Below are 15,170 nucleotides of genomic sequence, written 5' to 3'. Positions count from 1 at the left end.
TTCATGTGTCCCAATCAATGTGCTCGGTGATGATGTTGTCATCACTGATACAAGTACGTGTTTCGTATCTCACCGTCACTTTCCTTCCATGTATCGTATATTCAATATTTGAACATACTCGATCGTTCATACTCAATCAGAACTCCCCAAACATCAAAACTCTCCAGATATCAGAACTCCTCACATCTTATATCATCTCAACATCCCAAACAACCCTAGACTCTAGAGTGTTATTGGCACCAATTTAAAAGTACATAAACCTACTAAATGACCCTAAAATTAGTTCAAAAACGTTGCAGAATTTTGTAATATATGGGCCTTTAGTATATTTTAACTAATAACGCATATATCTTTTGATTCATCTCAGTGTTTGGGTGATTTATCACAGTGTTTGGGTGATTTACAAGAGAATGGCCATGCATCACACTCTGTCCATGTTCTATTTGTATACTTCCATTCATAGAAAACTTAAATCATAATAATTATCTTGTTGTTATAAGGGGACAGTTGCAAATATAATCATCAAACCTAAAATATTAACAAATATAACACAATGCAAAAAAATTTGTATATATGATAAGATTTAGATCTAACTCTAGGAGTCTATCAGTGATCGATTATATTGTAATGAGTCTATCGGTAAATATAAGTAGAGCTTCACTATTTGTTTTGACCACCATTAAATATCGGTGAAAACGAGAACTGAGATGATCGCAATTCGTGAAGCGCCTTGGTTGAGGCCGAGCAATGTGAGGAAGGAGGAAATTAGGGTTGCGTGTTTGAGAGATGGGTATTCTCTAAGTAACTAGAAGAGTAAGGAAAGATGTGAAGCAACACCGTAGTGTACTTGAAGGTATGGTCCGTGTGATAACAAAGGTTAAAGATGGTATCATCGTCATCACCGTGTGGATGTCATCGTCGGCTGTGCTTGAGCTTGACGCCATAATCAAAATACCACGTGCCATAGGTTAAGATACATACTGAAGATGAGGAAAGCTCAGTGAATTCACTCCATGAATCTAAACGGAAAGAAACAGCCACATGTCAACACAATACAGGAGAGTAAATAACGGAAGACACCAAAGATAGTACAAGAAAAAATGGCTCACAGGGAAAATAACAAATAATAATTTCCATTGAAATCAAATCTCGACATTTTCATATTAACAGTTCAATCCTACTCTATCATCATACAACTACATAAAAATTGTTGTCGGGTTGAAGAGATAAAAGTGACTACTCTACAAACAAATATCTCGCTACAAAATTCTCTTTTATCTCCAATCAAAAAAGAAGTAACGTATATATCTGGACCTGCAGAAGAAGAAGCTTGGTAAGATACCTTCAACAAGGTTGCTTTTTGCTCGTCTTGGAAACTGGGGAAAAAAACTCAACAACTGTAGGCCAATGGTAGCAACAATGACGTCTCCAAGCACTTCCCATCAGCTAATTAAGGCAAGTAATAGATTAAATGGTTGCTCTCTTCCTTCTGTCAGTTCTCAAAAGAGAAGCTTCGGAAGACTTTCGACTTCTCCAACGATTTCTCACTTGCTTGACTTATCGGAAACAACCAAAATACACCAAAAATCGCTTCAGCTATAAACATATTGGTATAATGGAAAAGTTATAATGCAAGGAAATTTTCAAGAGCTCAAGAACTCTTGTACAAATAACTGGTTTCTTAATATCTCAACCATCTTATGAAGAACATCTTCATTTTCCATCAGATACTGCTCTGCCTCATGCTTGCTGCTGCAAATCCTCCCTTCAATATGAAAGTTGCTTCCATCTTGAAGAATAACTCCATGCTCACAACCCAATTCCAGAACCTCAGATTCACACCATAACCCCCTCCCAAAATGTATCCCCAGTTCTGCCATTTTCATAGGCGGGGCTAACTTATTTTTCACCACCTGCACGCCGACTGCAAGACCAGTGACCTAGAAAGAACCGTGGTCAGATTTAAAACAACTGGGTAGCACAAGCATTCCTTACGAAAAACCAGTATTTTCTGAAGTGCAAGTGTTCTCGGGTTGGGTTTTAATGCAAAATGCCCCCAAAAATTAAATGACATTTTTTTGTGAAGTATACAATATAAAAATGATCATGTAGTAAATAGTCAGTAAAATCTTTTTCTTTTTTTTTTTTTTTGAAGCCACTAGTACTACCATGTTAACAAACAATATTTAAAGTTTACCTTGTCGTCACTCTTCAATAATCCCCTTCTCAAAAGCCTCAATCTGACTGCTGCATAAAATTGCAAGGCATTCCCACCACAGGTTACCTCATTCATATGTTCAAAACCATTCCGAGATCCTGCACTTGATCTAACCTGTATATAGACAATAATGCTGCACAGTGAAACGCTATGTCGCTATATGTAATTGATGCCTTATAAATGACAATATCAGGAAGCACTTTTGCAACTTAGTACCAACCTGATTGGTAAAAATAATCAGAGTTTGAGATAGACTTAGTGAATGATGTATTTTCCTTAATGCTCGAGTCATCACTCGTGATTGACTGTCTTGCTGAGGACTGCCAATCAGAGCATCAAGTTCACATTGCGGAACAAGGGCAGCTACCTGAGGAATCCATTTTATACGCCAGTATCAACAAAAGCATCAGCGGATAGAATAATACAGAAGACTCGATAATATATAGTTAACTATTTTGTTGCCCAATAATTAACAGCAAGCATGAGTCCAAAGAATAAATGCAGGAAAAGGAAAATATGATAAGGCATATCACTAATGACATAATTACTGAAGATATTACTGTTGATCCTTCGGAAATTTTGCATATAAAAATATGTGATAAGTAATACAATACACAATGGAAAGGTCCGGTAGTCTTACACTATCAACCACAATTACGTCCACAGATCCACTTTTAACTAGAGTATTAACGGCACACAACAAATTTTCAGCAGAATCTGGAGGTGATATAAGAAGATTATCTACATTTACACCCATTGATTCCGCAAGTGACATGTCCATTGCATTTTCTGCATCAAAATATGCACAATATCCTGCCAAGGGAAAAAATCAGTTAACAAAAGATGACAGTGAAACAGAGAAACCAAAAAGCTATTGATAAATTTCACTAAATTTGGTATGGCTAGGAAATATAGCCTCATGCACATGTTGCACAAAAGAAATATACGTATACATGTGTGTTCAACAGTGATAGTGGCAAATCATTGAACCGACACATTTTAATATTTCCTTGAAATCCATATATTAGTCTGGCTTCCTTGTTTGCTCTTAAGCGACCTTCCAAACCAGGAAAGGGGCTAGGGAAATTGCACACAGAAAAAATTCGGGTAAATACAAACCAGAAAAGTGGCAATGAAAGTTGTAATTTTCGCAACTGAAAATGTCAAGGATGCCGATATAGAATGCTCGCAAGTTTTCAATGAGTATATATCATTGGTAAATTCCAGAAATACATGCATATACATATACGAAGTGGCAGGTACCCATAGCCAACAAGAAATCATATCCAAAATCATTTCTTGGAAAACAATACCATCTTATCTCCATAATTCATTACAACATTCACATTTCATTCCTAAAAAAAATAATAAATAATAGGAGGCTAGATTTGAATTTGAAAGTGAGATCAACAACAATCCATGATTCTACAAGTAGTTTCAATATTAGGGTAACAATAAGATTGGACAAAAGTGAAGAACACACTTGACAAAAAGGATGGTACGGTAATCAACGTTGATATTAAATCAAATTGGCCTTTCTTTAATAAAATATTTAAAAATAAACTTGCCAGAATTTTCAACTAGTTATCATTCTGATCCAGAAAAAAGGCAAAACCAACAGACACCTCCAAGTTTCTGAGCTTCCTTAATGATGTGGAGCGCCAATGTTGTCTTTCCAGAAGCTTCTTGCCCATATATTTCAATTATTCTTCCCTGCGTAGAAAGTAGGATGCTCTCAAAGAATACTTCAAAATGTAGAGAGAATCTCCATAGAATTCAAGGAAATTTTATTTTTTAATAAAAACAACAGCTTTCATTGAGAAAAAAATGAAAAAAATGCATGGGCATACAAAAGAAAATCCAGCCCACAAACACACGAACCCCTTTAGAAAGGAGCTCCAACTATGCAAAATACTACTCATAGAATAATTACAAAAGGTCTTTGAAACCGACGCCCACAAAGAAACGTGAAAGTGAACAAGGGACCAAACTTCACTAGGGTCCTTATCCACCCCTCTAAAGATCCTACCGTTCCGCTCCCCCCACAAAACCCACAAGATCAAACACACCCCAGTTAACCATAAAAAGCACACCTTCTCGCCACAAGGCGGATTGAGGAGGAACACCTCAATCATAGCACTAGCATCCCTCTGATGAACAAACGATAAGCCAAATGTCTGGATAAAACGCTCCCAAACAAAACTAGCGAACTCGCACCACCAAAGAATATGATCCAGATCTTCCTCCGTCTTCTAATAAGGGATTCAGCAGAACGACCCAACAAGCGAGCAGAGTTTCCTAGAAAGACAATCCATCGTATATGCACGGTTGAAAATAGGGTTATTAACCTAGGGGCGTTTATATAATTGTGTAGACCCCTAAGGTTTCCTACTGTCTATTTATACAGTGTGTCCCTATGTATTCAGTGCATCAGATTAAAATAATAAGAAAAGTCTCTATATCGTGGTTTTTCTCCCTTCCACGTAACTGTCTTGTTATTCTCTTCCCTACTCTTTTATTTTTAACATGGTATCAGAGCTAGGCGACGAAACCCTAGCCGTTATGGAAGAGAATCAAGCACAATCATCTTCTGATGATGGAACTTCGAGTTTTGACATGAAGACGGCTATTCGAGCAGCCGTAAAAGAGTGTTTTCAAGCAGTCCTACTGGAGTTACTTTCTGCCGTCCAACAGCAGTCGACGGAGAGCTGCCATCCGTGAGAGCCGCCGCACCAGACAGAAGCTCCGATCAATGGACAAGCAGATCACAGACGGATCCTCGATGGACAGACAGATCCGGTCGTTCCAAGTTGCAGGTCGTTGCCTTCCACGCCGTCGGAGCCCTTCGCGCTGTCACAGACGTTTGCGCCAGTCGGTTTCGCGCTGGTCTGCCATTCTGCAACAGGTCGGATCGACCTACAAAGGGCAGCGCCGAACACGACTGGGTTTTCCACACCAGATGGGTTCGACCAACTACGAGTCGGTGATCATCTCGAACCGTCCGGTTGGCTGGCTTCTTCACAGATGCCGGGGACCTCCTTCCAATCGGCGACGTCTTTTCAGCCGACAGGAGCTGCCCCGTTTCCGGCCACTTGTGGTTCGACCCATTACTCAGACGATGTGAGACAACGATTGGCTTATCTCCAACAACAGATTTCAGATTTGGATACGATGTTTGGCACAAATCCCCAACCGATTCAACTAGTCTATTTAGAGAACCCGGTAAACTCGTTCCCTATTTTGCCAAATGTTTCTTATTTATCTGGTTCGATGGGCAATTCCACAGGATTTTTTGTAGGGGAAAAATTAAATGGCCAAAATTATTTCACCTAGTCTCAATCAATCCGAATCAACCTTGGAAGGGTGTCACAAATTTGGGTACTTGATATGGGAGATTCCAAAGCCAGCACCAGGCGATCCACAAGAACGAATCTGGAAAGGAGAAGACACGCTATTACGCTCTGTTTTGGTGAATAGTATGGAACCTTAAATAGGCAGACCATTATTATATGCTGCAACCGCCAAGGATATCTAGAAGGCAGCGCGAGATTTGTACTCAAAGAGACAGAATGCCTCTCGACTATATACGCTTCACAAACAGGTCCACGAATGCAAACAAGGATCCATGGATGTTACATCTTAGTTTAACAAACTATCAATATTGTGGCAAGAGATGGACCTGTGTCGAGAGATTGTCTGGAACTGTGCACAAGATGGGGCTCAATACTTGAAAATCAAAGAGGTAGACCATGTTTATGTGTTCTTGGCTGGATTAAATCCTAAATTCAATGGTGTCCGTAGTCGAATATTGGGCCAGCGCCCGACTCCTTCACTCAGAGAAGTCTGCTCCGAAATACGGCTGGAAGAGGATCAGTCGTGTGCCATGAATAATCCCATTCCTACAACTGATGCAACTGCCTTCGTTGCAAAGTCGTCCAGTGCTGATGGCGATAAAAAAACCCTCACCTATGTGTAAACATTGTAAGAAGCTCTAGCACACAAAGGACCAGTATTGAAAATTCAACGAGAAACCTCCAAACAGCAAGCGACGACAATCTCATGACAAATCTAATACTGTTCGTGCCTTGGTAAGTAACTCAGCAGATGAACAAACTTAGAAGCAGTCTTCCGTTGATAGTAAGAACAACTTGAGTAGGGTTGGGGTGAGTGCTATTGCACAGTCAGGTAATTTTCCTTCATTTGGCCTTATTAGTATAAATGGTAAAAAACCATGGATTGTGGACTCAGGGGCCACAGATCATCACAAGTTCTTCAGAATTGTTTATCGTATAATCCAAGTGCTGGAAATGAGCGTATTTGCATTACAGACGGGTCTTTTGCCCCTGTTGCGGGAAAGGCCATATCTCTCCGTTTGACGGTTTTAATTCAGCGTGATACTTTACATGTACCTAAAATCACTTATAATTTGTTGTCTGTTAGTAAAATTACAAGGGATTTGAAGTGTAAGGCAATTTTCTCACCTGATTCCGTTTTGTTTCAGGATCTGAAATCGAGGATGATGGTTGGCACTGCCCGGCACGATAGGGGACTCTACTTCCTTTCTGAGGAAGCTTCCTCTAGAGATGATCATCAAACTGGGTTTATGTCGTTAAATTTTTCTGTTTCTGAAAATAACTTTATGTTGTGGCATTTCCGTTTAGGACATTCGAATTTTCAATATATGAAATATTTGTTTCCGCACTTATTTCGCAATGTTAATACTTCTTTAAATTGTGATGTGTGTATTCGTGCCAAGCAAAGTCGTGTTTCTTTCCGGTCTCAGCCTTACAAACAATCGAGTCCTTTTTCCCTTATCCATAGTGATGTATGGGGTCCCTCACCGGTTACCACTTCCACTAGAAAACGATGGTTTGTCACATTTATAGACGATCACACCCGCCTTACCTGGGTCTTCCTCCTCACTGACAAATCTGAGGTGTCATCTATTTTCCAACAATTTTATACAACTGTCGAAACTCAGTTCAAAACAAAGATTGGAATTTTACGAAGTGATAATGGGCGAGAATTCTTCAATGCCTCCTTCAAGGATTTTCTTGTTTCTAAGGGTATTGTCCACCAAAGCTCGTGTGCTTACACTCTGCAATAAAATGGAGTAGCTGAGCGGAAAAATCGTCATATGGTTGAAGTAGCCCGGTCTCTTATGTTATCTACCACTCTTCCATCATACCTATGGGGGGATGCAGTTCTCACTGCTGCCCATCTCATTAATCGGATGCCCTATCGTATTCTTAATCTTCATACTCCTTTAGAACTGTTTAAAGAGTCCTTTCCCAACCACTCGATTAATCTCCGATGTTCCTCTTCGGGTTTTTGGTTGTGTTGCCTTTGTTCACTCCCATGGTCCAAATAGCACAAAATTTACTCCTTGTGCTCAGAAGTGTGTCTTTGTTGGATATCCACTTCACCAACGTGGATATAAATGCTATCACCCGTCATCTCGTAAGTACTATGTCTCAATGGATGTCACCTTCATCGAGGATCAGTCATTTTTCCCTATTAGTCATCTTCAGGGGGAGAACATAAATGAAGAGACTAACTGGTCATCTTATGCCATTCCCTTAGAGTCCGCTCTCATTCATATCTTGTCTAAACCTAGTTCTGAGCATGACAGTCTGGTCCTTCCTACCAACCAAGTTCCTTGGAAAACTTACTATAGGAAGAATCTCAGGAAGGAAGCAGTGTTACCTGTCGAGCCAGAACCGCCGGCTCCAGTGCATGAGTCAGACCCACCATCAAATCCAGGTACGTACATTCCTGAAATTAATGATGTTGATGTATGTATGGAGACTGATAAATGCAGGCAAGATAAGGGAGAAGGAAGTAGTAATATTGAAAGAATAGCAGAAGGGGAGACAGCAGAGAATGAAATGATTCTAGCTAATGATGATGTGGAGGATACTACTAAAGTCTCTGATACACAGATAGTCGATCATGATGAGGAGCCTGGAAAATTGAAAGAACATGATGCATCGCTTGATCTTCCTATAGCTCTGAGGAAAGGCACTCGTTCATGTACTAAATACTCTATGCATAGTTACATGACGTATAGTAATCTGGCAACCGAGTTCAAAGCATTCACTACTAGTTTGAACACAGAGATGGTTATAAATGACATAAATGTTGCAATGAAAAATACCAGAATGGCAGTCTGCTATTATGGAAGAAATAAGAGCTCTCGAGAAGAATGGAACTTGGGAACAGGTGGCTCTCCCGAAGGACACAAGACAGTTGGATGTAAATGGGTGTTTACTATAAAATACAAGTCAGATGGGACGATTGACCGGTACAAAGTTAGACTCGTTGCAAGAGGCTTTACTCAGACCTATGGAGTAGATTATTCTGAAACTTTTTCTCCTGTGGCCAAACTTAACACTATCTGAGTGCTCTTATCAGTTACTATAAATAAGGATTGGTCCCTACACCAACTTGATGTTAAAAATGCTTTTTGAATGGGGAACTTGAAGAGGAAGTCTATATGAGTCCTCCTCCTGGGTTCGAGAGTCAATTCAAAAACAAGGTGTGTAGATTGAGAAAGTCGTTATACGAATTGAACCAGTCTCCAAAGGCCTAGTTTGACAGGTTCACGACTTTTGTGAAAGCACGAGGGTATGTTCAGGGGCATTCTGATCACTCTATATATAAAAAGATCGACATCAGGGAAGATAGCTATTCTTATTGTCTACGTTGATGACATTGTTTTATCTGGGGATGATGATGCAAAGATCATGAGGCTCAAAACAGAGATGACAGAAGAATTTGAAATTAAAGATCTCGAGAAGCTAAGATACTTTCTGGGAATGGAAGTGGCTCGATCAAAAGAAGGTATATTAGTCTCTCAACGAAAATATACTGGACTTACTAAAGGAAACAAGCATGACTAGGCGTAAACCTGTTGACACACCAGTAGAGTACAATGTGAAGCTCAGTGATAAGAATGATAGAATTCCTGTTAATAAAGAAAGGTATCAGCAGTTAGTCGGGAAGTTGATCTACTTGTCTTACACAAGACCAAATATTTTGTATGCAGTAGGTGTTGTCAATCAATTTATGCAAGCTCCATGTGAGGATCATATGACAGCAGTTGAACATATCCTCCGGTACCTGAAAGGAACTCCTGACAAGGGTTTAATATTCAGAAAGACCGATAAACGATCTGTTGAAGCCTACACTGATTCTGACTGGGCAGGATCTGTTGTTGATAGAAAATCGACGTTTGGGTACTGTACGTTTGTCTAGGGTAATCTAGTCACCTAAAGAAGTAAGAAACAAGGAGTTGTTGCTAGAAGTAGTGCTAAGACTGAGTATAGGGCCATGAGTCTAGGGATTTGTGAAGAAGTTTAGTTGAAGAAAGTGTTATCAGATCTCCAGCAAGATAATGAGCTTCTGATAAAATTGTTTTGTGACAGTAAAGCTGCCATCAGTATTGCAAATAACCCAGTTCAACATGAAAAAACTAAAAACGTAGAGATTGACAAACATTTCATTAAGGAGAGGTTGGACAGTGGAAACATATGCATCCCTTATATTCCTTCAAATCAACAAGTTGTAGATGTACTTACAAAAGGGTTACTGAGACAAAGCTTTGATTATTGTGTAAGCAAGTTGGGCCTTGTCGATATTTATGCTCCAACTTGAAGGGGAGTGTTGAAAATAGGGTTATTAACCTAGGGGCATTTATGTAATTTTGTAGATCCCTGGGGTTTCCTACTGTCTATTTATACAGTGTGTCCCTATGTATTCAGTGTATCAGATTAAAATAATAAGAAGTCTCAATATCATGGTTTTTCTCCCTGTACTAGGGTTTCCACGTAACTGTACTAGGGTTTCCACATAACTATGTTGTTATTCTCTTCCCTACTTTTTTATTTTTAACATGCACGATCATGTAGAACTTTCCAGGTAAAGAATCTCACTTTCCTAAGAACCTTAATCCTCTAAAGGATCAAATTGACCAACTCACCTACGAGAGAGGGATCCACGAGACTATGAAGAAATGACGTACACGAGAACCCCTCAAAAGGATTGGGGCTCTAGACCCTCACATCCCTTCTCCCTCGCCTAAAACAGTGACCCTCAAGCAAAGCAAGAAGAAAAGCCATGTCAATCGCCTCCCTATTGGAAAGGGGGTGACGAAACCCAAACGAGAAGAAAAAAGAGCTCCCTAACCACACTAGGAAATCAGCAACAAGTGATTTTTAAGAGACGAAAGATGAAGAAGTCTAGGATATAAAGCACGAAGAGGTCGCTCACCCACCCAATGATCCTCTCAAGAGTAGGTATCTCTCCCCTCCCCCACCACACAATGAACTAAATCAACAAAAGACGGGAGCTCTTTCGAAATGTCCTTCCACAAATTCCAGAGGGTGCCTTTAATCCCTTTAGCCAACCACTCGAAAGGATGGGAGTCGTATTTGCTAACAATAATCTTATGCCAAAGGGAGTTCAGCTCGGAATAGAAGCGCCACAACTACTTGGCCAATAAGGCCTTGTTACGAAGCCTTAGATTCTCGATCTCCAGGCCCCCTTTCTCACTGGGCTGCTCAATGATCTCTCACCTAACCAAATGAGAACCTAGACCTTTCCCTTCATAAATCCCTTTCCAAAGAAAATCACGCATCAACCTCTCCAAGCTCTTACAAACCTTACACGAAGCTCTGAGAAAGGACATGAAATAAATAGGGATACCAATCAAAATGGATCTTATCAGAGTAAGTCTTCCTACCTTTGAAAAGAACCCTTTTCTCCAAGAGGCTAACCTTTTCCTAACTTTATCCACCACCGGGTCCCAAAGGGCAACCGCCTTAAGGTTGCTTCCAAACAAAAGGCCAAGGTAGGAAGAAGAGAGCCCACGAACCTCGCATCCCAGCATCTTCAACCATCTTATAAGCTTCTCCTCCTCACAATTAATACTTATGACACTACACTAGAATTCAAGGACACAACTGTACAACCTATAGAACAGATAATATTCAAGTGAAGCCATCAAGTAGAGAGAATCTAGCACAAATACATATAACAAATATACGAATAGTATCTGTTGGGAATGCAATCAAAGTCCCACATTGGTTAGATAAGAGGAGGATCATGGGTATATAAGTGAGGGTGACTATCTCCATTAGTATGAGGCCTTTTGGGGCGAAACCAAAAACAAAATCACGAGGGTTTATGCCCAAAGTAAACAATATCATATTATTATGGAGATAGTTTGAGGGTAGTTGTCCATATTAAGTGATATCAGAGCCATGCTCCTGACTTAATCATGCTCGGTAGAATCCTCGGTGCCGAACAAAGATGTATAGTGGAGCCTTGGAAGTAGCCATGGTGTGATCCGTGATTGAACTCTATTGGATAGGTGGTATGCTCAGGTGAAAAGGAGTTAGCCTAGATATGAGTTAGACGGATGGATGACTGAAGGGAGGTTTGGTGGTCCTTTGTTCAAAGGGAGGATTGTTGGGAATGCGACCAAAGTCCCACATTAGTTAGATAAGAGGAGGATCATGGGTATATAAGTGAGGGTGACTATCTCCATCGGTAGGAGGCCTTTTGGGATGAAACCAAAAACAAAGCCATGAGGGTTTATGCCTAAAGTGGACAATATCATACCATTGTAGAGATAGTTTGAGGGTAGTTGTCCCTATCAAGAGTATCTACATTTGCAAACAATGAACTTTGATAGTATGCAATTCATATATAAATATTGGTTTGAACTGAAGCATGCTGAGAATTTCGTGATTAAAAAAAGTTTAGTACCGATAAGAATAATACAAGAGAGTACACAAGGAGAACTTCTCATTAGAATGAATCAATTTATAATAAAACCTAAACATCAATTCAAATCAATCATACCATTCTTTTTATCATTATGAATGGTCATTTACGTGGGCCTCTATTAAACTATGAGGGTCTTCCAATGTCCTCGTGGCTCCTAGTCTTAACTACGGTCCTCCGAATGAACTCTTAATTAAGGTCCTCTTAATGTAAAATAAATGAAATTGACTAACGGAGCTGCTGAACTGGGGTCCTCACACATAGCTGGGGACCTCAATCCTTATACATAGTTGACAAAGGTCAAGTGATTTAGGATTTGTTCTAACTTCTAACCAAAAATCTTCTATATATAAGCACACTATGATCAACCCTTAAACCTACCGTTGAAAAGCCAAGGTGAAGAAATAAAATGTGATACAGAAATAACATGCGACAAAACAAAACATGGTAAGGTTCACAATCTAAATAAGTAAATCTCTCCTACAGGGCAAGGACATACCAAAATATCATTAGACTAAGAGACATTATGTTCAAATCAACACAATGAATGTGTGGGTGACGTTAAATGGAAAGGTAGTGAACTAGTGAAGTAACAAAGGAATGAACTTAAACTGCAAAGAAATTCCAATTCCGGAAAATACATGAAAGAATCAATCAAATATATGGCAGAAGAAAAATTCAACTTGCAGTCACTCACCTTAGGTAATCCTCCAATCCCAAGAGCAATGTCAAGCTTTAATGATCCAGTAGAAATCACAGGTGCATATCGGGAGCTGAAAAACCTCTGCAAACACAACATAGATTCCTTTCCAAAATCTCCAGCAAGCTGAGAGATTGCCGAACGTAGTGTGGCATCTTTCTCTGTTGTTCTAGTATCATCATTAATCTTATCACATTCGAACTCCGAAACATCAACTAAATTTAATGAACACAAATTATGGTGTATCAGGATAAAAAGACACCATCAATTGGGCATCTCTTATGTAACTAACAAAATACAAAGAAAGAGATTTCTGGTTTGTTGCCTTTTACCTAGTGATGAAAAAAGACAAGCATCCATACCCCCGCAGCTGATCACATCTCTCCTTCCCTTTTAGAACAAAAGGGAAAAGGGTCACAGAAGAAAAACAAAGTTGGGAAAACCCATTTATACAATATTACTTTTTTTTTTTTCTAAGAAAGAACTTTCATTGAGAAAATAATGAAAAATACACGAGAGAACAAAAAAACAAGCTCACAAAAAGAGACATTCCTCTACAAGAAGGGACTTCTGCTATGCAAAATAATGATGCTAAGATACAAAAGATCTTCAGAATTGAAACCCACGAAGAAATATGATAGCGAACAAAAGACCAAACTTCAGTAGATCCCTATTTCTCTCTCCAAGAGTCCTATCATTCTGCTCACGCCACTAGTCCATAAGATGACACACACCCCAGCAAGCCATAAAAACCAACTCTTCTCCCCACGAGGCAGACTCCTCGATCACAAAACCTTACTAAAGTGTAAGCTAAAACAGGGAAAAGACTACTTTCAAAAGCCCCATTATCCAAGAACGATATCTAATTTATTTCATTTCTTACTTTTCACATTCATAAGAAAACAACTATCCTTCTACATGTGCCAATATCTAATTCATTTCAGTACAGAGGACAATACAGACGAAACCCAGAAATAAAAACGTTGTAAATCCAACAATAACAACAGATAGTCAATTTAAGACGTAGTATTTTGAAGTAATATGATTAGAAGAAGCGGTAAAAAGGAATGAGACCTGGCGGAGGGAGTGGAACAGAGAGGAAAAGCGAGATGCTTGGAAGTGCTTGAGACGGCAAGAGCGGAAGAGTGGAGGTGCGAGGAAGAATGACATGCCTCGTAGAGCTTATTGGGGGAGTTTTGGGTTAGGGTTTGAAGATTATGAACTTTGGCGCTCTAGAATTTTGAAGGGAGGAAGCTCTACCAAAATCGACAAAAATGACTCATTGGATGTTATTTCTTATTTTTGCCCCCATCAATTTATTATAGTTAGAAAAGATCATTATGTCTTTTTTTTGGAAAAAAGATTCAAAATCTCAATCTCTCCCTCCAAGATCGTTTTCTTATTTCAACCCTTCAAATTTCTTTCAAAACTCCCACTCTTTCAATTTTTCTTCAACATTTCGGTTCATCATCTTCAAGTTAATCTCCATCGAGTAAGTATTTATGTACATTTTAGGAGAGTTTTGAATTTGATTTTTTTTGGCATTGTTCTTGATTTCATGTTTTTGTATATCTTTATCCTTGATTCTGTTATAAAAGTGAATTTTGATCGATGTGAGCTCATTTGATTCAAAAAAATTTGAAAAAAATTTGAACTTTTTTTTTGTAACAAGTTTATGGGTTTTCATGGGGTTTCATAATTTTTTAGATTTTTTTGGGAAGAAACGTTACATTTTAGAATGATTTTGAGGCCTATAAATAGTATATAAGTTGATTTGTACATTAGAAATTTTTTTTCTTTAAACTCCGATTTTCGAATTATGAGACGTCTCCAATTCGATGAAGTTCGGCCAGGTTTCTTTAGATCTTGATCGGGCGGGCAACCAGGCAGGACTTGTGAGGAATCGGGATAAGGAAGGGAGCAGGACCGGGAAGGGGGAAGTGAGCTAAATTTTATGTTGACCGAGAAGAGGGGAGGACCAGGCGAGATGGGGCGGGACCGGGCGAGAAGGGGAGGAGACAATTTTTTGGCTCGATCTCGAGACACTCGGGTATGGGGTCAGGCCAAAAAACAGGAATGGGTGGATCGTGCGACTTGGGAAACAAGGCGAAACGAGCGAGAAGGGGAGGGGACATTACTGTTTTTTGGCCTAGCCCCAGGCCCGATCGAGTATGGGGTCGGGCCAAAAAATAGGAACGGGTGGACCGGATGACTTGGGACTAGGAAGGGGCGGTTGGGACCAAGTCATCTTCAAAGCTAGCTATTGGTTTTTGGCCCAATCCTGGCCCAGTCGAGTCAAAAACCAGTAGTTAAAAGGTTGGGATCGGGTGACTTAGGATTGGGAAGGGGTCGGACCAGGCAATCTTCGAAGCTAGCAACAAGTTTTTGGCCCGGTCGGGTATGGGGCAGGGACAAAAACTAGTAGCTTATATTTTTGTATTATTTTTAAATATTATGACGCAT

At 39.6% G+C, this 15,170-nt stretch overlaps 1 protein-coding gene across 3 annotated transcripts; it reads right to left on the bottom strand.

The window, feature by feature from the left end:
- Nucleotides 1-536: 536 nt before the first annotated feature.
- On the bottom strand, nucleotides 537-13,999 carry LOC120074381 (DNA repair protein recA homolog 2, mitochondrial). Of its 3 annotated transcripts, XR_005480972.1 has the most exons (9): nucleotides 13,782-13,998; nucleotides 13,040-13,097; nucleotides 12,705-12,922; nucleotides 3,844-3,931; nucleotides 2,859-3,031; nucleotides 2,439-2,585; nucleotides 2,198-2,332; nucleotides 1,343-1,940; nucleotides 537-1,019 (listed from the first exon to the last, which is right to left on the bottom strand). XR_005480972.1 is itself a non-coding variant. In XM_039027486.1 (8 exons), exons 1-8 carry the CDS (start codon nucleotides 13,875-13,877, stop codon nucleotides 1,644-1,646), a joined length of 1,158 nt encoding a protein of 385 aa, XP_038883414.1. In that variant the 5' UTR covers nucleotides 13,878-13,999; the 3' UTR covers nucleotides 1,102-1,643. The 3 variants fall into 3 exon arrangements, 2 of the variants coding, with proteins under 2 accessions (XP_038883414.1, XP_038883413.1); XM_039027486.1 differs by lacking the exon at nucleotides 537-1,019 and having other exon boundaries at nucleotides 1,102-1,940; nucleotides 12,705-12,868; nucleotides 13,782-13,999; XM_039027485.1 differs by lacking the exon at nucleotides 537-1,019 and having other exon boundaries at nucleotides 1,102-1,940.
- Nucleotides 14,000-15,170: the final 1,171 nt, after the last annotated feature.

This window comes from Benincasa hispida, chromosome 3 (assembly GCF_009727055.1).
Source record: "Benincasa hispida cultivar B227 chromosome 3, ASM972705v1, whole genome shotgun sequence".
Taxonomy (NCBI): Eukaryota; Viridiplantae; Streptophyta; class Magnoliopsida; order Cucurbitales; family Cucurbitaceae; genus Benincasa; species Benincasa hispida.
Note: the sequence above shows the minus strand (reverse complement) of the source record. Positions and strands in the feature narration are given on the sequence as shown.

What these genes read in the sequence shown, in the direction of transcription:
- LOC120074381 (XM_039027485.1), bottom strand. Translation starts at nt 13,877, where the DNA reads ATGTCATTCTTCCTCGCACCTCCACTCTTCCGCTCTTGCCGTCTCAAG. An exon ending in GGAAGCTCAGAAACTTGGAG is followed by an intron (nt 3,032 to 3,843) that starts GTGTCTGTTGGT and finishes TTCCCTTGGCAG; the next exon opens with GATATTGTGCATATTTTGAT. An exon ending in TGATTATTTTTACCAATCAG is followed by an intron (nt 2,333 to 2,438) that starts GTTGGTACTAAG and finishes GTCTATATACAG; the next exon opens with GTTAGATCAAGTGCAGGATC.